Source organism: Lithobates pipiens, unplaced genomic scaffold (assembly GCF_037356315.1).
Source record: "Lithobates pipiens isolate NorthernLeopardFrog02 unplaced genomic scaffold, aLitPip1_a1.2 Scaffold_18, whole genome shotgun sequence".
Lineage (NCBI taxonomy): Eukaryota > Metazoa > Chordata > Amphibia > Anura > Ranidae > Lithobates > Lithobates pipiens.
Window position 1 is genome coordinate 168,142,272 of NW_027507758.1, and position 27,936 is coordinate 168,170,207.

A 27,936-nucleotide genomic window follows, 5' to 3' on the forward strand; every position below is an offset into this window, starting at 1 on the left:
CACAAGGAATGTAAACATTCCTTGTGATAGTAATAGGTGGTGACAGGTATTCTTTATGGAGGGATCGGGGGTCTAAAAGACCCCAAATCCCTCCTTTGCACTTCAAAGTATTCAGATCACTAAAAATGGTGTATCTGAATACTGTATATTTTTTCAAATCCGGCGCCATTGTAAACAGGAAGTGACGGTGTGACGTTGCTTCCGTGTTTACATCCAGGAGACTGGAACAAAGCCGTTTCCAGCTTCGTGACAGTCTTTCACTAGCCGCTGGAAGCGTCAGATTGCCGATCGGGCCTCCCAGGCTTTTAGCCGCATCGGTTGTTATCCCTGAAAAGTCGATCGCCCGCTTTAAAAACCACTACCAGGATGAAGCCTACAGCTGTGGGCATCATCCCGGTATAACCCCCGAAAGCTGAGTATGCACATCTGCGTATGCTCGGTGGGAAGGGGTTAATAAAAATTTCCACAGCACAGAATATTGCCAAGCATTAAAAAGGGTATTAATTCCAGAGATAAAACGATAATTCTCCCACTCTACAAGACTCTGGTCCAGCCGCACCTAGAGTATGCTGTCCAGTTCTGGGCACCAGTCCTCAGGAAGGATGTACTGGAAATGGAGCAAGTACAAAGAAAGTAAACTAATAAAGTGTCTGGAGGATATTAGTTATGAGGAAAGGTTGAGAGCACTGAACTTATTCTCTCTGGAGCAGAGACACTTGAGAGGGGATATGATTTCAATTTACAAATACCGTACTGGTGGCCCCACAATAGAGCTTTAGAAGAAAAGAGGATTTACCTTAAACTACGTAGAGGGATCTTTACTGTAAGAGCGGCAAAGATGTGAAATTCCCACATCGATAGTTTCAAGAAACTATTAGATAAGCAGCTGAACAACTGCAACATACAGGGATAGACAAGGTAATACTGACAAATAATCACACACATGGGTTGGACTTGATGGACTTGTGTCTTTTTTCAACCTCACCTTCTATGTAATTATCTAACTATGATATCCTAGAAATCCCCTGTTTCTAGATTGTTTTCCCATTTACACAAAGAGAGTATCCCCTCCCTCACGGAGCTTATGGTGGATAGCTAGGAATCTGCCCAGGTTCAGTTCAGGGGCAGTTTAATAAAACATTCTCAAATCCCAACTTTTCCCTAAACCTCATTGCAGTCTTTGGGGGATGATTCTTGAAATCCAACTTGTTCCTTTTGTGAAACGAATAAACAAACTATAGTCAAAAAAGGCACAGGAAGCAAGACACTTTCACTGGGGGCATTTACTAAAACAAATTTTAAATAACATGAACATAAAGCTGGGGAAGGTCGTTTTCATGCTTTGAGGACTACAATGAAGATACACAAATTCTTTAAATGCTTCCCACCCAGCAAATTATGGTAGAGCAGGAGCACTACAGGTCCAGGTGGATGTCAATTGTTGTCCTCCCAGTCATGTCGCACGCCTTGCAAGTGCTCTAGGGCCACGCTGCAGCGTGATCTGTCACCCACTGTGTCCACTAGACACAGCAGATGACAATTTATTGTACCAGGCTGGCCCTGGTACCATGTGATTGCTGTGTCCAATCACAGTGATCACATGACAGTTGTACACAATGAATGGCTTTCATTCATTATTGTGTACTATTGTGATGCTCTCTGTGATAGGTCACAGTGATCACAGAGTACAGACAGGTAACATTCACCGTGCATTTGTACTATGTGACAGCTGTGACCAATCACAACTAGCAAAGTAGTATGCAATAAATGCCTTTGAATTAATAGAGGCTATTCATAAAATAATTGCTTATAACAGTGATCATCACTGTTATAAGCAATCATAGTGTAAAAATAAAAATAAAAATGATGATTCTCCATAGAACAATGTCAATATAGTAATACCGCACTGCTCTGGTCACAATATGTATATATAAATATTTATTTATTTATTTATTTTTTCCCCCAAAAATCCTGAAAAAATACAATTACAAAAAATTCATCCTGCCACCTGTAAGTGGTTTGTGAGATATGTTTAAGCTGCATGTAGTGTTATGCCCCATACACACGGTCAGACATTCTGACCACAAAAACCGTCAGATTTTTTACAACGGATTTTGGCCAAAACTTGACTTGCATACACATGGTTGCACAAAGTTGTCGGAAAATCCGATCGTTCAGAACGAGGTGACGTACAAAATGGACGACGGGACTACGTAGAGGCCAGTAGCCAATAGCTTTCGTCTCCAAATTTTTTCTGAGCATGCGTGGCAGTTTGTGCGTCGGAATTCTCTACACACGATCGGAAAAAGTCCAATCGGATTTTGTTTTCGGAAAATTTTAGACCCAGCTCTAAAACTTTTTCCGTCGGAAATTCCAACAGAAAAAGTCAGATAGAGCCCACACACGATCGGATTTTCTGACAACATAGTCCGATCGGACTATTTCCGTCGGAATTTCCGACCATGTGTATGGGGCATTACAGAGCGGCACAATGTTCATCATGGACAGCATCAGAGTAACTGTAAAAACTAAAACTTACTGTTTTCATATCTTCAAAATTAACAACCATTACATTGTCTTCATCAATGTGTTTGTTCCACTCAGCTAGAAATTCAAAATATGATCCAAAACACACTAAAACATAGAAGAAAAAAAAATTAGGTATAAACTGACAGTATTATATTAAATTATTTCTATTGGAAAGACTACAGAAATGTAAAGCATATAAATAACGAAAATAGGGTTATGAACCAATAACAGTATTATGTTATACAATCACCTTTGCCACTTTCCCAACTTAAGAAGACTCGCATTACTCGCACTCCTTTACAGCTGGCAGGAATACTCAGCACTTCCAAATATGGAGGAACATTTGAACTGCTCCTCCTTGATGGTGCATGTGCCTAGCAGGCTTGAGCAGTGTCACTTGAACGGGGAAGTTAAGTTGACGCTCCCCTGGATCTCAGACACAGCCAATTTTAGTGGCAGCTGTGGAGAAGCAAGGAGCATCTCTAAAGGAGCACAGGCAAGGTGAGTATAAGGCAGAGGTCTCAAACTGGTGACCCTCCAGCTGTTGCGGAACTAAAAGTCCCATTATGCCATATTATTTCTATGGGAGAGCAGCATTGTCACCCAATAACAGGACTACAGAGCACCTTCACCTACAAAAAAACTCTAGCAATGCAGCCCAAACTGAACATGTGCAGAGTGCCCCCAAGGCTCTGTTCTGTCAGAAGATAGGAGACAATGGAAGAAGGGGAGGAGCAGAGAAGACAGGATCAAACAGCCTTTTTACACAATGCAGAGGATTAACCCCTGAGGTTGCACAGTTAATAAAGCAACAATGTTTACTGCATATACAGACTGATTTTACTGTTATGGGATTAGTAACACTTTAAAGAGGAAGTAAACACTGATGGGTTTACTTCTTATTTGTCTCCCTGCAAAGATAAAGCATAATGGGCTACTATGCATAGTAGCCCATTATGTGTCACTTACCTGACACAGGAGCCAGCGATGTCACCGCTGTCCCCTGTAGCACAGAGCATCCATCTTCTTCCGGGTATCGCTGCTCCGGCCACTCATAGCGCCCGAGCAGCGATGACGTCACTCCCGCGAATGCCCACGGGAGCCGCCAATAACGGCATATCGCGCATGCGCATGCGCATGCGCCGCAGACAGCGGCCTTTGCCTTTTTGTAAATATCTCCTAAAACGTGTAGGTTTTCATTCTAGCCGCAAGTACTTTTAAATTACTTTTTTTCCTTTAGAAATGTCATTTTGCTCTCGGACTGTTCTAAACACGGGAAACATGCGCTACTTTACAGGCATACTATAGACACCCCTCAGGTGCAAACTTTTAAGGAATATTTTACTTTTATTGTTTCACTTTAAGAATTATTAAAATCACTGCATTGATACATATCCCATGGGGCAGGACCCAGGTCCCCAAACACTTTTTATGACAATACCATGCATATAAGCCTTTAAAATGATCACTTTTGATTTCTCCCATAGACGAATTTGCTGCGAACACCCCAAATTGTTCGCTATTCGGCGAACAGGCGAACAGCCAATGTTCGAGTCGAACTCATGTTGGGCCCCAACATAAAGCTCACCCCTACTTATAATGTATATTACTGCTGATGAGGAGTATACCCATATTGTAATTGTTTACTGAGAAGAAGGTGTGACGGGAGTCACTTTTGGCGGGGGGCTTGTGGAACCCAGCTTACCTTGGAGAGCTCTGGAAACTCCTTGTCCAGCTCCCCCAGCCCCTCCTATGTGTAAGTTAGCCCGTAAACCCCAGTCTGATCTGCACTAATCAGATTTATCGTACAACCACACCAAACTCAGCATTTCCTTTTACCCATTATCCAGGGTCTTATAAGTGTAGTTTTTGTTGAAGGAATGAAGGGGCTCTTTCGCTAATGTTTGTGAACAATATCACTCAAGCATATATGAAGATAAAGCCCCCGTTTCGTCAGAGACCATTGCTAGATGGTTTGAGGTGGGGGTTGCTATGTGTTTGTTAAGTGCCTGTATCCCATTGTTCTATTGTGTCTGTCTGCCTTGGGAGAAAAGTATTATGTGATGTATATGTGTGTGGATTAGCTGTGAGGAGGGAGGGGGGAATTCCTCCAACAGCTCTATCTGCTGATAGGGCAGTCTACTGATGAGAAGTTTGAATACATCTGTGTGTCTGTTACTGAATGTAGTCTATCCCACCCTGTGTCATTATGCAAAGGAGGGGTTTTGTCCTCTGAGTGGATATCTCTGTGTGGCTCTGTTAAAATTAGCAGTTTCACGTTCCAGCTTTGCAGCCAAACGAGTCCTGCCTAGTTCTTGGTTGTAATATGCGGCTATAATTTCTAATATCTATATTCAGACTGAAGGAAGCGGTATATGACGTTCCATTACATTGGTGGCAAGAGGTGGGATTCTTCCTGCAGTCTGGGATATCCAAACCTCCACCTGGATCCAAGGTCCAGATATCAGGAGAGGTACAGATACCAGCCGCCATGAAAGAGGAATTCGGAAGGAGGTTCCGAGAGATGCAGATTCAGCACAGGGGACCAGTGTCAGAGCAGGTCCTGCTGGAATTGTATGATTCTGTCTGCTGGGAACTCTGAAAGGAAGTGCTAGACCGTGAGCAGAGAAAAAATTCTCTCCTCCTTCCAGGAAAGGTACTGATCACAGTATGAAGTGTGAATACTGTTTATGGGGAGACAAACACACAAGCAATGGAAAGCTGAGTTAACCAGGCTGGTCCAGGCAGAAATGCATTTGGACGAGAGCTACAGAGCCCTCCGCTGGTATGTAGCCCAAGTGTGCCTGTGGACAGTCGATGACACCCCAACAGAAGGCTTTGGCTACGGTGGCCTGGGGCTGTTATTAGAGAGGCTGTCTGAGGACCCTGACTTTGGCAGCAATTTGGAGTAGCGTTTGGAAGATATCTTGGCATAGAGAGACCGGATTCTGACTGTCTCAGGAGTTCCGTGGCACTGGAAGATTTGGAGTTTCTAGCCAGGAATGGGAGCTGGAGATCGCCTACAGACGGCTGCTAGATTCTGCTCAGCAGCAGGTCTGGGCTCCCTTTGCCTGGGACTATCCAGAAGTACCGGCCAACAGTACTGAAATCCTGGCTGAAGAGTCTGAAATGTGGCAGAGAAACAGTGTGCCTTGCCCATCTCCACCTGCAGCTATGGTCGCGGAGGTCTTATGGTGGATGCAGCAAGTATTGACTGATCTTGATGATCCTGTTTCTGCACAGGTTGAGCTTGAATGGAGGAATGCGTCTGTCCAGAAGCTGGGTAAAGGTATGGGAGATGAAGCAGGCAGCTCATCTTCCCATTTGCAGTTCCAGAGCTCAGGAGAAGAGGAAGCCATCCTCATTTCCCAGCCACAGATCACAAAATTTATGGGTTTAATTGACTTTTCATCAGGGGATGTTATGGATTACGAATCACCTACCAAAGTGTTGGCACTGGGCCCAAGTGCAGCCAATGCGTTACCAGGATTTTCAGCAGTTCCAGAGACTAGTGACTTAATTGACTTTTCTGCTAAGGAAGAACAACCGGGTGACCCTCCTGCAGAAGGGCTGGCATCAGGGCAGAACATCATTGGGATCTGCCCAGCACCAACAGCAGCATCTGTGGAGCTACAAAAAACTTCTCGAGCTGAAGCGCTGGCAACTGGACAGGGAGTCCAAGACGTCTGCCCCACATCAGATCAGGATCCAGGGGGAAAAGTGAGAGGAGGTTGTAGTCCTCCCTTCCCAACAGTCAGAGTGGAGGAAATTGTATTCACTTCCCAGCCAGGATCCATGCACCTGGGAGACAGTGTCAGAGGAATGCCATCCCAGCAACCAGATGAGGGAACAGAAGAGGAAACCGGCCCCTTGCCCCATTGGTTAGCCAGAGTGGATGATGTGGAATCCCCAGCAGAAGCCCCAGGCACAGGGCAGAGTGCTGCTGGCCTCTACCCTTAACTAAGGGAAGGTGGAATTCCTGTGGTAGTGGCTGGGATTTTGGTCTCCACTGACTCAACCCCAGAAAAGGTCTGGGAATTAGGACAGTAGGATGTCAGCCTTGCTCTGCAAACACTGGGGGATTTTTATCTAGTAACAGTGGAGGGGACTTCAGTACCCACCTGTATACCACAGGGATGCTGGGCAGACGGCCCAGATCCCCAACATGCTGAAGGAGTGAGCCAAGTCACCCTGTCTTCTCTCCAGTGACTGAAAGGACTCCTGGGGAAGGACCAGTCCACACTTCTCCCCAGCAGCCGGTATGTTCTACGAGAGAGGCAGAGGTTGGCTGGGTGAGTAATGCTCTGTTTGAGACACTGTGTGGATACGGGCATTGAGGGACTGGAACTATGGACTAACTTTGAAGTCAACCTGTTTGTGGTTTCCTTCTGTGTTTGTCTTCTGCCGGAAAGGGAGATGTGTGACGGGAGTTACTTGGGACGGGGGTCTTGTGAAACCCAGCTTACCTTGGAGTGCTCTGAAAACTCCTTGTCCAACTCCACTGGCCCCTCCTATGTGTAAGTAACCCTGTGTATATTAGGGGCACAGGGTGACCGAGAACCCCAGGCTAATCTGTACTAATCAGATTCACCGTACAACCACACCCGACTCAGCATTTTCTTTTACCCATTATCCAGGGTCTTATATGTGTGGTTTGTGTTGAAGGAATGAAGGGGCTCTTTCACTTGGGACAATAATATTTCTGAACAATATCCCTCAAGAATATATGAAGATAAAGTCCCCTTTCCTCAGAGACCATTGCTAGATGGTTTGAGGTGGGGTGGGGGTTGCTATGTGTTTGTTAAGTGCCTGTATCCCATTGTTCTACTATGTCTGTCTGCCTCGGGAGAAAAGTATTATGGGATGTATATGTGTATGTGGATTAGCTGTGGGGAGGGGGGAATTCCTCTAAGAGCTCTCTCTGCTGATAGGGCAGTCTACCGATGAGAAGTTTGAATACACCTGTGTGTCTGTTACTGAATGTAGTCTATCTCCCCCCTGTGTCATGCAAAAGAGGGGGATTGTCCTCTGAGCGTATATATCTCTGTGTGCCTCTGTTCAAATAAACAGTTTCATGTTCCAGCTTTGCAGCCAAATGAGTTCTGCCTAGTTAGTGGTTGTAATATGCGGCTATAATATTTAATGTTTATATTCAGACTGGAGGAAGCGGTATATGACAGAAGCACTCAAGCGGAGTGTGGGATGTTCCGTTACAGAAGGAACTTAACGTAAAGCGTAGTCCGGCTATGGATCTGCCGAAGGGAGGTTCCTATTTTTTTTACTTCGGTGGGATATTAAAGGCCCAATTTTATCTGAGCTCTGGTAGGCTATATATCCACAGGGTGTGGAGCCCCATCAGGTGCGGTGATGGTATTTAATTAACAGACCCAGATTACCAATATTCGTATTATTCAACTGGCCTTGATTATGAAGGATTTAGGACTCATATGTGTGATTTGAAACAACACATGGACTAATTTAATTGAACTTATGCCGCGCTGCTAGTGTCTTTATTTTCTTTGGAGAGGTGAGGCATTCAATATATCTTAAATTTCATTGCTGCCATTCTTATAGAGTGCATTGTAAAGTGAATAAAGCCTACTTTTTCCAGAGTTGTATGATGTTATTGCCTAGTAAATACAGTATCTGAGTACAACCCTCAAATTTTTGTAAATATTTTATTATATCTTTTTATGTGACAACACTGAAGAAATGACAATTTGCTACAATGTAAATTAGTGAGTGTACAGCTTGTATAACAGTGTCAATTTGCTGTCCCCTCAAAATAACTCAACACACAGCCATTAATGTCCAAACAAAAGTGAGTACACCCCTAAGTGAAAAATGTCCAAATTGGGCCCAATTAGACATTTTGCCTCCCCGGCATCATGTGACTTGTTAGTCTTACAAGGTCTTAGGTGTGAATGGGGTGCAGGTGTGTTAAATTCGGGTGTTATCTCTCTCACTCTCTCATACTGGTCACTGGAAGTTCAACATGGCATCTCATGGCAAAGAACTCTCTGAAGATCTGAAAAAAATAATTGTTCCTCTACATAAAGATGGCCTAGGCTATAAGAAGATTGCCAAGACCCTGAAACTGAGCTGTAGCATGGTGGCGAAGACCATACAGCGGTTTAACAGGACAGGTTCCACTCAGAACAGGCCTCGCCATGGTCAACCAAAGAAGTTGAATGCACGTGCTCAGCGTCATATCCAGAGGTTATCTTTGGGAAACAGACATATGAGTGCTGCCAGCATTGCTGCAGAGGTCGAAGGGCTGGGGGGTCAGTCTGTCAGTGCTCAGACTATAAGCCACACGCTGCATCAAATTGGTCTGCATGGCTGTCATCCCAGAAGGAAGTCTCTTCTAAAGATGATGCACAAGAAAGTCAGCAAACAGTTTGCTGAAGACAAGCAGCCTAAGGACATGGATTACTGGAACCATGTCCTGCGGTCTGATGACACCAAGATAACCTTGATTGGTTCAGATGGTATCAAGCATGTGTGGTGGCAACCAGGTGAGGATTACAAAGACAAGTGTGTCTTGCCTACAGTCAAGCATGGTGGTGGGAGTTTCATGGTCTGGGGCTGCATGAGTGCTGCCAGCACTGGGGAGCTACTGTTCATTGATGTCAACATGTACTGTGACATACTGAAGCAGAGCACGATCCCCTCCCTTCAGAGACTGGGCTTCAGGGCAGTATTACAACATGGTAACAACCCCAAACACACCTCCAAGACAACCACTGCCTTGCTAAAGAAGCTAAGGGTAAAGGTGATGGACTGGCCAAGCATGTCTCCAGACTTAAACCCTATATGTGTGGGGCATCCTCATATGGAAGTTCAAGGAGTGCAAGGTCTCTAACATCCACCAGCACCGTGATGTCGTCATGGAGGAATGGAAGAGGTGGCAACCTGTGAACCTCTGGTGAACTCCATATATACTATATTGTCTAGTGAACTATGATTAACCTAATCCTTTATTTACTCATCTATGTTCATGCTGCTGTTTACTGCATCCCGTTAAATTATGTTCGGCTAATTACCACTAACCAGTCTGATGCTTTTTGACACTGAACCTTTGTTGCGTGCAGGGTATCTATATTTGTGCTCCCAATTGCAGTGCAGTGTCCATTTGCTTAACCTGGTGTGTCAGTGGGGTTGAGGTAGTTCTCTGAGTGGAGAACTGAGAATCCAATCTACCAAGCGGATCCTGTAGGGGTGGCACTACATACGTATTGTTTGACAGTGCTTCTGGTTTTCATCTTAAATATCTGACCTGGGTTTCATTGTCTACACAGCTCAGAGTCACCAGCTCCTCTAAGCATGATCAGTAGCCCCCTGCTACTTGTTATACATTTATGATAATCAGTTTTGATTTAAATGTTTCCTTTTATGGAAATAAAAAATAAAATAAAAGGAATTTTTCATTATCTTTAATAAATAAGGAACCTTAATATGCTAGAAAATACATTACCATTGCCATTTATAAAATCCTTGAAAAACAAGTCCCAAGATTCATAAGTGGGAAGCGCAGGCAAGCTTTTATGAAATCTGTAATAAGAGATGGCTGCATCTTTTGGGTTGCGAAGGACCAACAATATCTGTAGAGATAAAAAACATTTTTGTTAAAACTGTCTTTTTTTTACTTTGCACAGTCCTTCCTCTCTACTAATAATGAATATTTGCCTTTAGCTTTCACAGCCCAAACAGGAGACAAACATTCATTTATTTAGGTTGATTTACGGAAGGTAAGAATGCTATTAAGTGCTGCTGACTTCCATCATCCAATCATGTGCAAGCAAAAATAGAGCGTTTTTATTTTCCTTGCCTGTGTTTGCGTATTCTTTGCTTGGTGAATTTGTTAGTAGGAGCCATTCTCTGTATTAAGGTTAAAAAAAACTTTCACACTTACTTGAGCCCGATCTCAATCTTAATCACTTACCATAGCCTGATCTTGATCTTAACCACTTGCTTACTGGGCACTTAAACCCCCCTCCTGCCCAGACCAATTTTCAGCTTTCAGCACTGATGCACTTTGAATGACAATTGCGTGGCCATACAACACTGTACCCAAATCATTATCATTTTTTTCCCACAAATAGAGCTTTCTTTTGGTGGTATTTAATTACAGCTGGGAGTTTTATTTTTTGCTAAACAAACAAAAAAAGATGCAAAATAAAAAAATTTAAAAAATCATGTTTAATAGTTTGCTATAAAATTTTGCAAACAGGTCATTTTTCTCCTTCATTGAAGTGCACTGATGAGGCGGCACTGGTGGGCACTGATAGGCTGCACTGGTGGGCACTGATAGGCATAGTTAAGGCGGCACTAATAGGCACAGATAAAGTGGCACCGATAGGCACAGATAAAGTGGCACCGATAGGCACAGATAAGGCAGTACTGATGGGCACAGATAAGGCGGCACTGATGGGCAAAGATGGGCACAGATAAGATGGCACGGATGGGTGGCACGGATGGGTGGCACTAATAGGTACCACTGATAGATGGGACTGATGGGCACTGATAGGTGGCACTGATAGGTGGCTCTGATAGGTGGCACTGCTGGGCACTGATGGACGGCACTGATGGGCACTGGTAGATGACACTGATGGGCACGAATATGTGGCACTGGGGTGCAGCACCAGTGTTGAGGCAGATTGTGGGCACTGCTAGGTGGCACTATGGGCACTGCTGGGTGGCACTATGGGCACTGCTGGGTGGCACTGATGGGGGGCACTTTTTTATTACAGAGGTGGCACTGGCAGGGGGCAGGTGGGCACTGGTAAGCTGGCCGTGATCGGGACTGATGTCCCGATCACGGCCGCCGGTGAACGGCTCTTTTTTTTTCTCCTCGCGCTGTCAGCGTGAGGAGGAAAAATTACCGATTACCGGCTCCGTTGTATCACATGATCAGCTGTCACAAATGAGCCCTAAACTTATCTACCTTTTGTGAGTGTTTCATGTACATTGTGCCATTAAATATCAATTTTAATACTGCACTTGGGTGGCGCTTCCTGTGTTCTCTCCCCTTTATCCTCCTTGCATACAGAGCCAGCTCTCTGAGGACAGCAGCCATCCTAAATACCTTACCACTACCTATATCTTTGGACTATCACCTTTGTATCTATGAACTTTTTTTAACATATATTGAGTACTAGTGTTTTTTATCACTACTGCTTGAATTTTACTTTATATTACACTGCATTTTGCGCTGACAGTCACTGTTACTCTTGTCCTCAATATTGAACCCACGGACTAAGATTGCAATGCCATTAAAATCCCAATACTTTTGGTAATATAATGTATACCTAATTCACCACAATGCAATTCAGAGTAATGTAGCACAATACAGCACAGTGAATACAGGGGAAGGATGTACAATACACACTATGCAACCCACCACACTGGAATTGACTGTAATGTAACATAACAAAGCTCCGTATATAGTACAGTATAGCTCTGTATAGCAATGTATAGCAGTGACTAACTAAAACTAAAAAACTAAAAATGCTCTGTCCAATATCTCTAGCTACGCCAAGTCTCCACAAATACTGACAAAAGTCTCCTGGGAACCCTGATTTTTTTTAGAGAATAGGCTGGCACATTGAAATAAAAAAACATTATTGGCCCATCTACACCACCTGACCACAGTTCAAAGACCAGAAATTGCATGATAGGTTGCTACAGAGGCAAGTGATCACATATGTTTGCTATTTTCCCAAACTGGAAATTGCTCGAATTTGGGTCAAACTCATCTCTATTCACAATGACGGATAGCTGTGGCTCCTGGTAGTTCTCCATTGATCAGCTCCCACCTCCCCCCTCCCATCTTATCCCCTATTTTTTACTGCTCCATCCTTCCTGGGGTCTGTTGATTTCTGAAATTGGTGGTGAGTGGTGGACTGGTTATTACTGTTATGTCCTGTACATACAGTCGGAAATTCAGTTGGAAAAGGTCCGAGCGGATTATGTTGTTGGAAAATCCGATCATGTGTGGGCTCCATTGGACTTTTTCCGTCGGAAAGTCGGACAGAAAAAATTTGAGAGCTGGATCTAAAATTTTCCGCCAAAAAAAATCAGATAGAACTTTTTCCGAGTGTTTGTAAAGAATTCCGACGGACAAAGTGCCACGCATGCTCAGATTAAATTACAAGACCAAAGCTATTGGCTACTAGCCTGTACGTAGTCCCGTCGTACGCAACGAACGTCACCTCGTTCCAAACGACAACTTTGTCCAACCATCTGTATGCAACACAAGATTCAGCCAAAATCCGTCAGGAAAAATCCAACGGATTTTGTGGTCAGAATGTCCGACCGTGTGTACAGGGCATAAGTACTAGTGGGGAAGTCATGTGTGTTTGATGTTGCCCCTTTATTAGTACTGGCAAAGCCTGGGAGATACTAAGGCCGCACAGGAAGTGAGTGCTACGGTCTCCTGTGAGTTGTGCAGGGGCTATGGATGGCTGCTGTACCCAAGGAGGAGAAAGTCAGTGATGGATGCAACCCCCTGAGGGAGTAGGAGGAGCTCTTGTGGCATGATTTTTTTAAGGCTTCTGCCCTGAAAGCTACATTGTATTTCAGCCAGAAGGAGGCTGAGGAAGGAGCAGTTCTGCAGCATAAATCCTGACAGCTTAATTCTTCATGTGTGTGCAGACTGTTGGTTGAGTATTAATATGATGCGTTGGAAGCTTTTTGAATACAGGAATACAACTTTACTTGCATGGTGGATAGCAGAGAATATCTTAAAGAGGAGTTCTGCCTGGGGAAAAAAAATTAAAAGTCAGCAGCTACAAATACTGTAGCTGCTGACTTTTAATATATGGACATTTACCTGTCCAGGGAGCCAGCAATGTCGGCACCCCAACTGATTTTCGGATCAGCTGTCGGATGCTGCCGCCGCCATCTCCACTATGGGAGTCCGGCAGTGAAGCCTTTCGGCTTCACAGCCAGTTCCCTGCAGCGCATGTGTGAAGCATGCTGTGCTTTCTAACTGGCCCGGCAGTGGAGAAATGAGGAGGGGGGCTGAACTACCAAGAGACGGTGCCGTCTCCCAGAGGGGGGGAAGGGTACCTGTCAAAAACATGGCACCGGAGGGGGGGGAGGAAGCAGATAAGCGGAAGTTCCACTTTTGGGTGGAACTTCATTTTAACAGTATGGAAACGGAAACACAACTGAACACTGAAGAAAAGCACTTAATCTCCTTATATCATACAATAGAGTTACATGCACATTACACTATAATAGTACATTGCCACCGGCTGCAAAGACAGGTATAATGCATATATACAGTCACAATACATAAGCAACTTCTTCTAACACCCTTTCTCAACATCATGTGCTTTGTCAAATTACATTCAGCTTCCTCTGGATATAACTATGACGTTCCTTCGACAAAGGTTTGGTGAGTGCATCAGCAGTCATCTCTGAAGGACAATATTGAATGTCAATAACACCTGGCTCTTGGTTATCCCTCAGTAGGTGATACTTGACGTTGATGTGTTTGGTCCTAGGATTGACCCTTTCTGATTCCATAAGCTTTATACATCCCTGGTTGTCTTCAAAAATGATAATTGGTTTTGACGTGTCTACTTCAATGTCCACAAAAAGTTGACAAACTGGGGCGTGGCCGGCAGCCGTGGAGTATGGCCGCGTAGTTGGAGACCTCCGTCCACCGCAGCATTCCGGAGCTTAACACCGCACACCTGGGCATCGTTTTACAGCGATTTTTACCTCTCCGGGGTCGGGCGAACGAGGAGATTATGTCCCGCCGCAGAAAAGAGGCAAAACGGCTGAGCAGGATGACGGACTTCTACCGCCAGCCCCGCAGTGTACAGGCCCAAGATGGCGCCGGTAAGCAGCATGTCAGGGAACGTGGCAAACAGGCAGAGGAGCATTCCCCCAACACTGAGTATAGGCAGCCCCGCTCAGGATCTTCCCCGGGGGATAAGCTCGTTTCACCAGCGGCATCCTCCACCTCCAGCCCAGTGAAAGCGAAACAACCACATATGCAGGAGAGGGAGGAGGAGGATTTTGGTAATGCTTCCCTGAACGATACCAGAGAACTCCAGGACTCCATCTTGGAATTTCCCACCAGTAATCAACCTGTAATTGACACCACACTAAAGGACATGCTGGTATCTCTTCGCAGCACGCTACACGCTGATATACTGTCTCTTGCAAGCAGTTTTAAAGCAGAGGTCAAAGCAGTGGGAGACAGGGTCTCTCATATAGAACACAAAATGAGCGAATTTGCAGGAACTATTAATGAAGTTATCGATGCTCATAACGAGAGAGATGATGAGCTTATTTTGATGAAAGGAAAACTGGCCGACCTTGAAGACCGCTCAAGGAGAAATAACATAAAGATTCGCGGGATCCCAGAATCGGTCAAACCAGCAGATTTGCAAACTCACTTCCAAAAAATTCTGCAGGACGCTTTACCGGAAGCCTCTGTAAATGATCTTGCTATTGATCGGATTCACAGGCTACCTAAGCCCAGACATATTCCGGATCACTTGCCAAGAGATACGATTGCCAGAATTCACTTTTTTCAGACCAAGGACAAATTTCTTTTGCAAGTAAGGAACCCTGAAAACCTACCAGAATCAGCACATGGTTTGTCCTTCTTCCCTGACCTGTCTGCTTTCACAATGCAAAGGCGACGAAACATGGCGACTATTACGAAACCCTTACGGAATCATCGCATTCCCTACAAATGGGCATACCCGGCTAAACTTCTGGTTTCCAATGAGGGGAAAACTTTCACAATCAAAACAGTGGAAGAAGGCATTTGTCTCCTGAGTGACTGGCGTATTTTTCCAAGGGAAGAAGATGCCCATTCTGCGGGTTCGTCCCCACGTCCAGGTTCCCCCACCTGGTCCAGGCCCAGTACAAAGTGATTACCCAGGTACTCATTATAGTATTTCAATATAGAGCTCCGGAACTTGCTGGAATTTCTAGCTCTCTATAAGCCCTCCATTGTTTAAGGGTATTTCTCCCTACAGATTCTTTGAATCGCCTGTTTTTATTCCTGTTTTTTTTCCTGTTTATGTTATTTTTTTATTGATTGTTTTTGATTACGCACTCTCTAGTGCGCAAAGTGGGGACCATTACTACGCGACACCTCTATAGTAGGCCAACGGACTGTTCATACACCTATATGCAGTACTACTCCTGGGGACCACATACCCTGACGGGTTGTCTTTCATTTATTTTATTTTGTTTTTCTGTTTGTTTATTCCTTGGTGGGTGCAAATTCCTTGGCTCAGACCAATAATAATTTAGTGAGGTTTGATATTTTTGGTATTGGTTGTTGTTAATCCGACCCGTTGAGCGGACTCCTACCCCGGAGATTTGCACGATGGGCTTCAAGATTACCTCATTCAATGTCAGGGGGCTGAACAGCCCGCAGAAACGTGGGCTACTTTGGAGAGAAGCGAAGACATTGCGGAGTGGCATCTTGTGTTTACAGGAAACGCACTTCCGCAATTCCAAGCATCCGCAACTCCAGAATACCCAATATCCTATAGCTTATTATTCTAACGCACAAAAGAAACATAGAGGAGTGGCTATTTTGATAAAAAATTCAATCTCATTTAAATGTATCCTTGTTGAATCTGATCAGTCTGGTAGATATATTATTTTGATAGGGGAAATCAACAACATAGTCTATACCTTTATCAATGTGTACCTGCCTAACACCAGGCAAGTCTCTTTTTTACATAAGGTGTGGAAAAAGGTGAATGCAGTGCGCAAGGGGTATCTGATTTTGTGCGGGGATTTCAATGCCATCCCCAATCAATCTTTAGATGTTTCTCCGATCCCTCCTAGAACAAGAGAAAGGATTACCCATGCGCGCTTCATGGCCTCGGAAAGTTTGTTCGATGTGTGGAGGTGCCAGCACTCCACAGAACGTGACTATTCCTACTATTCTACCGTACATAAATCTTACTCAAGAATAGAAGTTTTTTTACTTGATAAATTCTTACTTCAAAAAGTCAGTTCATCATCTATCCATAATATCACGTGGTCGGACCATGCTCCGATATCCATTGTGGTGGAGGGGTGGCGCACAGAAACGAGGGCAAATAGATGGAAAAACGACACATTTTTATTTTCTCACCCGAAATTTAAGGCAGAAATCGCAGCTGAACTGAGTAGTTTTTTCGAGCTCAATGCCCCGTCGGTGTCAGACCCTTTCATCCTATGGAACTCTCACAAGGCTTTTGTGAGGGGCATCCTCATTAAAATGAGTAGCTCGGCCAGAAAACAATCTAACTTGAAGGTGCACTCCCTTATCTCCCAAATAGAGCAATTGAACTCAGTGAACAAACAAACCCCAGATCCCTCTATAAGCAACCAACTAGATCATTTGAGACATGAGTTACGTCTATTGTTGATTTCATGACAGAATCGGTCACTTGCAAATTGGAAAGCTAGGTTTTATCAACAGGGCAATCGTGCGGGAAAACTTCTAGCCAGACAAATAAAAGAGAGATCGGTTCAACAGAAAATTCCCCTTATTTACCACCCTATCACTGGTTCTAAATTGTCCAATCCTAAGGATATTGCGAACGCATTTAGAGATTACTACAACGCCCTCTACAATTTAAAGGACGATTCGTCCATTTCTCAACCTTCCCCTGCTGTGATACAAGAATTCCTGGAGAAAATTTCTCTCCCTAAGATAACCCAACCACAACTGGATGCTTTAAATGTACCTATTTCCTTGAGTGAGCTATCTAAAACGATTCTGGCCATGCCTTTAAATAAATCCCCAGGCCCTGACGGATTCTCGGTGGAATATTATAGGGCATTTTACCCAATTCTGGGTAGGTACCTTCTTGACACCTTTAGGAAAGCCACCGTAGACTCCTCATTCCCGTCGGAAATGCTATCCGCCACATTTAATCCATGCAGCCGAAACGTCTGGTGTCCCTTCTCTGCTTCTAACATTAGATGCAGAGAAGGCTTTTGATAGGGTCCACTGGGGATACTTGGGTCAGGTGCTTGATAAATTTGGTATCTTGGGAACTATCAATTCAGCCATCTCTGTTTTATACTCAACTCCCTCAGCCATGGTCTATACTGAAGGCATGTTTTCCGACTCATTTCACATCACTAATGGCACTCGTCAGGGGTGTCCGTTGTCACCCCTGATCTTTGCCCTTCTGATGGAACCCCTGGCAGAAACGATCCGCACGCATCCCCAAATAGCAGGTATTACGACACCCAAACATACACATTCTATCACGTTATTTGCAGACGACGTTATTTTAACCCTAAAACACCCTTCTTCCTCACTACAAGCAGTACATGATACTCTTGAACAATTTAATAAAATATCATATTACAAGGTGAATTCCTCAAAATCTAATATTTTAGCTATCAATGTCACTGAGCAAACTAAATCGCTTCTGGCGACGCGATTCCCATACCCATGGTCTATTGACCCCATCCAATACCTGGGAATACATTTAATATCGCCTAGTACTAACACTTTTAAGGTTAATTTTCTGCCCCTTATATCATCTATACAACAGGAACTCATAAGGCTGAAAAAGTTCTACTTATCATGGATGGGCAGATTGTCGGCCTATAAAATGCTAATTCTTCCAAAGTTACTGTACTACTTTAGGGCCTTGCCAATTGCTATCCCTATGTCGTTCTTTACTTCAGCCCAATCGCAGCTACATAAATTCATTTGGGGGGACAAAAAACCCAGATGTTCATATTCTTATCTACTCAGGAAGAAAGATATTGGTGGTATGGGTTTGCCTATTTTAAGAGACTATTATGTGGCGAGTTTATTAGACCAAATGAAATTTTGGATATGCCCTCCGGTGGAGAAGCAGTGGGCCTCGATTGAGGGCTCTTGGCTTCTGCCCGGCACACCATACAGTGGTGTGAAAAAGTGTTTGCCCCCTTCCTCATTTCCTGTTCCTTTGCATGTTTGTCACACTTAAGTGTTTCGGAACATCAAACCAATTTAAACAATAGTCAAGGACAACACAAGTAAACACAAAATGCAATTTGTAAATGAAGGTGTTTATTATTAAAGGTGAAAAAAAATCCAAACCATCATGGCCCTGTGTGAAAAAGTGATTGCCCCCTAAACCTAATAACTGGTTGGGCCACCCTTAGCAACAAAAACTGCAACCAAGCGTTTGCGATAACGTGCAATGAGGCTTTTACAGCGTCCTGGAGGAATTTTGGCCCACTCATCTTTGCAGAATTGTCCTAATTCAGTTACATTAGAGGGTTTTCGAGCATGAACGGCCTTTTTAAGGTCATACCACAACATCTCAATAGGATTCAGGTCAGGACTTTGGCTAGGCCACTCCAAAGTCTTAATTTTGTTTTTCTTCAGCCATTCGGTGGTGGACTTGCTGGTGTGTTTAGGATCATTGTCCTGCTGCAGAACCCAAGTTCGTTTCAGCTTGAGTACACGAACAGATGGTCGGACATTCTCCTTCAGGATCTCTTGGTAGACAGCAGAATTCATAGTTCCTTTTATCACGGCAAGTCTTCCAGGTCCTGAAGCAGCAAAACAGCCCCAGACCATCACACTACCACCACCATATTTTACTGTTGGTATAATGTTCTTTTTATGAAATGCAGTGTTCCTTCTACGCCAGATATACTTGGACACACACCTTCCAAAGAGTTCCACTTTTGTCTCATCGGTCCACAGAATGTTGTCCCAAAAGTCTTGGGGATCATCAAGATGTGTTGTGGAGAAATTGAGACGAGCTTTGATGTTCTTTTTGCTCAGCAGTGGTTTTCTCCTTGGAACTCTGCCATGCAGGCCATTTTTGCCCAGTCTTTTCCTGATGGTGGAGGCATGAACGCTGACCTTAACTGAGGCAAGTGAGGCCTGCAGTTCCTTGGACGTTGTTGTGGGGTCTTTTGTGACCTCTTGGATGAGTCGTCGCTGCGCTCTTGGGGTAATTTTGGGCGGCCGGCCACTCCTGGGAAGGTTCACCACTGTTCCATGTCTTCGCCATTTGTGGATAATGGCTCTCACTGTGGTTCGCTGGATTCCCAAAGCTTTGGAAATGGCTTTATAACCCTTTCCAGACTGATAGATCTCAATTACTTTCTTTCTCAATTGTTCCTGAATTTCTTTGGGTCTCGGCATGATGTGTAGCTTTTAAGGATCTTCTGGTGGACCTTACTGTGTCAAGCAGCTCCTATTTAAGTGATGCCTTGATTGTGAACAGGTATGGCAATAATCAGGCCTGGGTGTGGCTAGAGAAATTGAACTCAGGTGTGGACAACCACAGTTATAGTATGTTTTAACAAGGGGGGCAATCACTTTTTCACACAGGGCCATGATGGTTTGGATTTTTTTTCACCTTTAATAATAAACACCTTCATTTACAAATTGCATTTTGTGTTTACTTGTGTTGTCCTTGACTATTGTTTAAATTGGTTTGATGTTCCAAAACACTTAAGTGTGACAAACATGCAAAGGAACAGGAAATGAGGAAGGGGGCAAACACTTTTTCACACCACTGTACTCCACTCTACTGGCTTCCTCCTTTACCAACAAGACTTATAAGTCGGCTTTCCCCATAGTGCAACTCGTAGTGGACACTTGGAGAGGCTTTGTGAAGGATGGGGCGTTACTCCACCCTTCGATTGACATCTCTATTCCCCTCACATCCATATGCACCTACGTCCCGGATTTGGATTTGGGGGTTTGGGAGAAGTCCGGTATTACATTGGTCTCAGATTTGTTGGACTATGGCAAGCCCCTTTCTTTTGAGTCACTTAGGCATAAATTTGAACTCCCTGGGTCGGAATATTTTACTTATTTACGATTAGTCTCGTTCCTATCTCAGCACCAGGGTTCATTCATTTCAATTCCTCATCAAGCGGGGGCGTTCTGGTCTGATGTGTCTAAAGTTAAAGGGGGAATTTCTTTATTTTATAATTTACTGCAAAATAAGAGCTGCTTTGTGAAATCCTCCCCCCTTCATAAATGGGAAAACAAACTCTCTGTGAAGTTCACGGACGATCAGTGGAGGAAGGCCATTAAAAGTAACAGCAGACACAGTAGATCGGTAACGCACTGGGAAGTCTCCCAAAAAATCCTTCTTAGGTGGTATTATACCCCTTTTATCACGGCAAAATTTACCCAGGGCAGTTCCAATACTTGCTGGAGAGGATGTGGTAGGGTGGGCACTTTGTGCCACATGCTTTGGGAATGCCCCCACATCAGAGGTTTTTGGAGAGAGGTGTTCTCCTTGGTTTCCAAAGTGACTGGCATCCTCAGAGTGTGATCCCCAGAGTTGGCGTTGTTGAGTTTAACTATTGATCAATATCCACCTTCCTTGAGATTGATAGTAGTCCAGATACTTTCTACAGCTAGACTATTAATAGCAAAATATTGGAAAACCCCCTGCCCCCCTGGCAGGGGGGAATTGGTCAGAAGAATTGATGAAACGTATAAACACGAGCAACTTCTGGCTAGTATGGAAGGAAAATACTCAAATTTCTGTTTTCAATGGTCCCCATGGACTAACATAAGGAAAATTGCTTGACTTGATATATTATTTCTCTGTTGTTTCCAATTAAGGTGTTTAAAAATCACTGTTTCTTACCTGTTTTTTTTCTGTATAATTTGAAATTGTGAATATTGTTATAAAAAAGGGGCTTGTTACCCTCTGGCACCCAGTGGGTCACAGTGTACAATTCTATTAGTATGATGTAGACTGTAAATTGACACATGTATGTTTGCCATTGTTACCAGATGTCTGCTTTATCTGTACACCATGCAAGCCTTTCAATAAAAAATATAAAAAAAAAAAAAAAAAAGTTGACAAACTCATATCACTTCTTGACAGGTGTGTGCTTCTGTAATGTAGTCTTTAGTTGAAGATAGAGCAACAGTTACCTGCTTTCAACTAGACAAACTTATGGTTCCTTCCCCATACTCGAAGATATGCTATACTATCCTTCATGCAAATAAAGTTGTTTTCCTGTATTCAAGAAGCTTCCAGTGCATCATATTAATACTCAACCAACAGGTTATGAGCCCAGGCACTGGAGAGAATACTATAAGTCAGTGAGTACTGTATACAAGCTGCTGAAAGATGGCAAGCAGTTCAGATGTGAGGTTTGCAATCACAAAGCTGAACAATGCCAATTGCTGTGGAAGTTCAAGCTAGAAATGCTTTTTAGCAAGACTGTCTTGTGGCAAGTGCTGAATACAGACAGACCCACAAACAGAGAGATGGAGGAATGGGACAGGAAAGACAGGCAAGTAAAATTGACTATAAGCTTGCTAGTGAAAGATGACCAGCTTATCCAAATTAGAACAGAGAAAATGGGCAAAGGTATGTGGACTTCATTACAAAAACTGCAAGTGTGGTAAAGCCTAAACAGCAAGCTGTTTCTGCTAAGAAAGCTCTATAAGATAAGACTAGAATACAGCCAGCAAATGTGTGACCACATAAAAACAATGCTGGAAATCACAAAACAGCTGCGTGTCATCGGAAAGGACATCAAAGATATCCATATTGTTGCCCTGCTCCTCTGCAGCCTTCCAGAGACATATATTGTTCTTATTAATGCTTTAGAAACCAGACCCAAGCAGGAGCTAACACTAGAATATGTCAAAGGCAAATTAATTGATGAACATGACAGAAGGAAAGAAAATACGTAACATGATGACAAAGCTCTTAAGATGTACAAAGGCACAAAGCACAACAAAGAAAGCAGATCCTGTTTTTGCTGTAAAAGGACCAGTCACTTAAAAAAGGACTGTTCTATCTGGAAAGCTGAGCAGTGAAAGCTAAAGCTATAAACTACAGACACATCATGGAGTGTCACCTTTAACCACTTAAGGACTGCCGTATTGCCATTATACATCATCAGAATGGCACAGGCAGGCACAATCACGTAGATCTACGTGCCTGCCTTCCAGCGGGTGGGGGGTCCGATCGGACCCCCTCCCGCTGGGTACGGCGGTCCGTTTCCCTCCAACAGCGATCCGTGATAAGGGGATGGCCGTTGGTTTTCGGCCACCCCCTCTGGATCGCTCCTGGCCAATGACGAACTTCCTCCCACTGTGTATTGTTTTCACAGGAAGGAGGAAGTGATGTCATTCTCCTCGGGGCGGACCCCCTCTGGTGGAGGGTCCGATCGGACCCCCTCCCGCTGGGTACGGCGGTCCGTTTCCCTCCAGCAGCGATCCGTGATAAGGGGATGGCCGTTGGTTTTCGGCCACCCCCTCTGGATCGCTCCTGGCCAATGACGAACTTCCTCCCACTGTGTATTGTTTACACAGGAAGGAGGAAGTGATGTCATTCTCCTCGGGGCGGTCTTTTTGACCGGACTACGAGGAGAAGACTAATAGTAAGTGTGCACCAACACTACACTGACATGTAGGTACACACAGGTACACAAACCCCCCCCCCCCCGATCCCCCTCCCCGATCATTTTTCTGATCGCTGCATTAGTTTCGCTACTGTCGCTAGGTAGCTAGTTATTTTTTTAGGTTCACCACCAGTTTTTTATATCGCTAGGTACCCCGATATACTACCCAATAATGGTTTTAACATCCTGATTGCCCCTAGTTAACCCTTTCACCCCCTTTTGCCAGTGTCACTAAGCGATCATTTTTCTGATCGCTGCATCAGTGTCGCTACTGTCGCTAGGTAGCTAGTTATTTTTTTAGGTTCACCGCCAGGTTTTTATAGCGCTAGGTGCCCCGATATACTACCCAATAATGGTTTTAACATCCTGATTGCCCCTAGTTAACCCTTTCACCCCCTTTTGCCAGTGTCACTAAGCGATCATTTTTCTGATCGCTGCATCAGTGTCGCTACTGTCGCTAGGTAGCTAGTTATTTTTTTGGGTTCACCGCCAGGTTTTTATAGCGCTAGGTGCCCCGATATACTACCCAATAATGGTTTTAACATCCTGATTGCCCCTAGTTAACCCTTTCACCCCCTTTTGCCAGTGTCACTAAGCGATCATTTTTCTGATCGCTGCATCAGTGTCGCTAGGTAGCTAGTTATTTTTTTAGGTTCACCGCCAGGTTTTTATATCGCTAGGTACCCCGATATACTACCCAATAATGGTTTTAACATCCTGATTGCCCCTAGTTAACCCTTTCACCCCCTTTTGCCAGTGTCACTAAGCGATAATTTTTCTGATCGCTGCATCAGTGTCGCTACTGTCGCTAGGTAGCTAGTTATTTTTTTAGGTTCACCGCCAGGTTTTTATAGCGCTAGGTACCCCGATATACTACCCAATAATGGTTTTAACCCCCTGATTGCCCCTAGTTAACCCTTTCACCAGCGATCACAGTATAAGTGTCACTGGTGACGCTGGTTAGCCAGTTAGTTATTTAGGTTCCCCGTCAGGTTTTTATATAGCGCCAGGGACCCCCATATACTACCTAATAAAAATTTGAACCCCCTGATTGCCCCTAGTTAACCCTTTCACCACTGATCACTGTATAAGTGTTACGGGTGACTCTGGTTAGTTTGCTTTTTATAGCATCAGGGCACCCACCATTTATTACCCAATAAAGGTTTAACCCCCTGATCACCCGGTGGGTGATATCAATTAGGTTTTAGGGTCAGGGTCTGCGTCGCCCCAGGCAGCGCTAGGTTAGTGCCAGTACCGCTAACACCCACGCACAAAGCATACACCTCCCGTAGTGGTATAGAATCTGAACAGATCAATATCTGATCTGATCAGATCTATACTAGCGTCCCCAGCAGTTCAGGGTTCCAAAAAAACGCATTGTTAGCGGGATCAGCCCAGATACCTACTAGCACCTGCGTTTTGCCCCTCTGCCCAGCCCACCCAAGTGGAGTATCGATCGATCACTGTCACTTACAAAACACTAAACACATAACTGCAGCGATCGCAGAGTCAGGCCTGATCCCTGCGATCGCTAACAGTTTTTTTGGTAGCATTTTATATTTAAATCCGGAAGGCAGTGCTTGGTTTTCGGGGTCCCGTACGTGGCTAGGCTCCCAAAAAGTCCCCCACATGTGGTATCCCCGTACTCGGGAGAAGCAGCAGAATTTATTTTGGGGTGTAATTTGACTTCTGCCCATAGCATGTGTGAGCATTATATCATTTAGTGACAACTTTGTGCAAAAAAAAAAAAGTTTGTAATATTCCCGCAACTTTTGGCAAAATATAAAATATTCCATGGACTCAACATGCCTCTCAGTAAATAGCTTGGGGTGTCTACTTTCCAAAATGGGGTCATTTTGGGGGGTTTTGTGCTATTTTGACATTTTATGGCGTTTGAAACTGTGATAGGTAGTGAGGAGTTAAATCAAAAATTTGCACCCTTAGAAATCCTGAAGGTGGTGATTGGTTTTCGGGGTGCCGTGCGCGACTAGACTCCCAAAAAGTCCCACACATGTGGTATCCCCATACTCGGGAGAAGTAGCGGAATATATTTTGGGGTGCAATTCCACATATAACCATGGCATGTATGAGCAATATATAATTTAGTGACAACTTTTTGTAAAAAAAAAAAAAAAAATTATTTTTTGTCATTATTCAATCCCTTGGGACAAAAAAAAAAAATATTCAATGGTCTCAACATGGCCCTCAGCAAATAGCTTGGGGTGTCTACTTTCCAAAATGGGGTCATTTGGGGGGGTTTTGTGCCATCTTGGCATTTTATGGCCTTCAAAACTGTGATAGGTAGTGATAGGTAGTGAGGAGTAAAATAAAAAATGTATGCCCTTAGAAATCCTGAAGGCGGTGCTTGGATTTCGGGGTCCCGTACGCGGCTAGGCTCCCAAAAAGTCCCACACATGTGGTATCCCCGTACTCAGGAGAAGCAGCAGAATGTATTTTGGGTTGTCATTTCACATATCCCCATAGCATGTGTGAGCAATATATCGTTTAGTGACAACTTTGTGCAAAAAAAAAAAAAGTTTGTAATATTCCCGCAACTTGTGGCAAAATATAAAATATTCCATGGACTCAACATGCCTCTCAGTAAATAGCTTGGGGTGTCTTCTTTCCAAAATGGGGTCATTTTGGGGGGTTTTGTGCTATTTTGGCATTTTATGGCCTTCGAAACTGTGATGGTAGTGAGGAGTTAAATCAAAAATTTGCACCCTTAGAAATCCTGAAGGTGGTGATTGGTTTTCGGGGTGCCGTGCACGACTAGACTCCCAAAAAGTCCCACACATGTGGTATCCCCATACTCGGGAGAAGTAGCGGAATATATTTTGGGGTGCAATTCCACATATAACCATGGCATGTGTGAGCAATATATCATTTAGTGACAACTTTTTGTAAAAATGTTTATTTTTTTTGTCATTATTCAATCCCTTAGGACAAAAAAAATAAATATTCAATGGGCTCAACATACCCATCAGCAATTTCCTTGGGGTGTCTACTTTCCAAAATGGGGTCATTTGGGGGGGTTTGTACTGCCCTGCCATTTTAGCACCTCAAGAAATGAGATAGGCAGTCATAAATTAAAAGCTGTGTAAATTCCAGAAAATGTACTCTAGTTTGTAGACGCTATAACTTTTGCGCAAACCAAAAAATATACGCTTATTGACATTTTTTTTACTAAAGACATGTGGCTGAATAAATTTTGCCCTCAATGTATGACTAAAATGTAGTTTATTCGATTTTTCTTATAACAAAAAGAAGAAAATATCTTTTTTTTTCAAAATTTTCGCTTTTTCCATTTATATCGCAAAAAAAACAAAAAAACGCAGAGGCAATCAAATACCATCAAAAGAAAGCTCTATTTGTGGGAAGAAAAGGACGCAAATTTCGTTTGGGTGCAATATTGCATGACCGCGCAATTACCAGTTAAAGCAGCGCAGTGCGAAATTGGAAAAAGACCTCTGGTCCTTAAGGTGTTTATTGGTCCGGAGCTGAAGTGGTTAAAGTGACACAGAGTGGCAAGCCACATGGCTGGTGCTTAGACTCAAGTCCGACAAGCCACATGACTTGAGACCTTCTTCACAAACATTGATTACAGTGCAAAAGACAACGTTTTCCTAGAAAACGGGAAAAGAATCACTGCAGAAGATAAAGGCCAGGGCTTCCTGAAATGCATACACCACAAGGAGGCAATCACAGTATCCTTTTAAAGAAAGTAATGTTCCAGAACTAGAAGGTAGCCTTTTGTGAGTGAAAAGTCTTGCAAACAATGGCCTCATAGTTAAGCTCTAGGGTGATGAATGCACAATTCACAATAATAAGCGATTTCTCACAAAAGAAAAATGCGATGATCGCCTATACATGCTCATCACCACAGACCAGCAAGCCAATATAATCTCTAATGACCTACACAACAAATATATTCACTTATGGCACAGGCGGCTGGGACACAGAAGTCCAGAAGCTATACAGGACTATATAAAGAGAGGCTTATCAGAAGATTTGACAATAGTGCCTTGCAAAGTGCTCATGAAATGCAAGTTGTATATTGATGCAAAAGCCACACATGCTCCCCTTCCGCAGGCCTCAAACAAAAAACACCCACCCCTTTCAGCTCATACACAGTGGCGTATGCGGTCCAATGAAAACTCCCACGTTAGGCGGGAACATATATGAACTGACATTCATTGATGATTATTCCAGGTACACAACTGGTTATCTGATAAACCACAAGAATGAAACATTGGAGAAACTTCAAGAGTTTGTCGCCATGTCTAGTAACAAATTCCATTAAAAAAACAAGAATATGCACCAAAAATGGGGGGAGAATACATCAGCAAAGACATGGCCTCATACCTGAAGACACAAGGAATAGTACACCAGACAACCACACCATACACTCCTGAACAAAACAGTGTAGCAGAAAGGAAAAATCACACTCTTATAAAAATGGCCAAGTGCATGTTGTTGCATGCTAACCTACCTCACAATTACTGGGGAGAAGCAGTCGTGACTGCCACCTACCTAGAGAACAGACTACCCACAAGAGCCGTTAGAAGAACTCCATTCGAAATGTGGCATGGATCAAAGCCTAGCATAGGTCACATTAAAGTGTTTGGATGTAAAGCATATGCCTATATGCCAAGTGAGAATCGAACCTGGAGAATGAAGCCGTAGAGGGCATTCTAGTAGGCTACAGCGAGCAAACGAATGCCCCCGTACACACGATCGGACTTTCCGCCAACAAAACCGTGGATTTTTGTTTGAAGGACGTTGGCTCAAACTTGTCTTTGCATACACACGTTCACACAAATGGTGGCCAACAATTACGAACATGGGAACGTGGTGACGTACAAGACATACGATGAGCCAAGAAAAAGGAAGTTCAATAGCCAGTGCGGCTCCTTCTGTTTAACTCCGAGCATGCGTGAACTTTTGTGTATCTGACTTGTGTACACATGATCGGAAATTCGAACAACAAAGTTTTGTTGATGGAAAATTTAAGAACCT

At 43.8% G+C, this 27,936-nt stretch overlaps 1 protein-coding gene across 1 annotated transcript in view; it reads right to left on the reverse strand.

Annotated features, from left to right (window-relative positions):
* The window catches only part of LOC143987557 (sulfotransferase 6B1-like), a 100,043-nt gene that overhangs the window by 11,426 nt on the left and 60,681 nt on the right, over window positions 1–27,936 (reverse strand). Inside the window, exons 5-6 of the mRNA XM_077486359.1 lie at window positions 10,007–10,133; window positions 2,540–2,634 (exon numbers count right to left, since the gene is read on the reverse strand). Coding sequence (XP_077342485.1) covers window positions 2,540–2,634; window positions 10,007–10,133 — 222 coding nt within the window. The remainder of the gene's footprint in view (window positions 1–2,539; window positions 2,635–10,006; window positions 10,134–27,936) is intronic.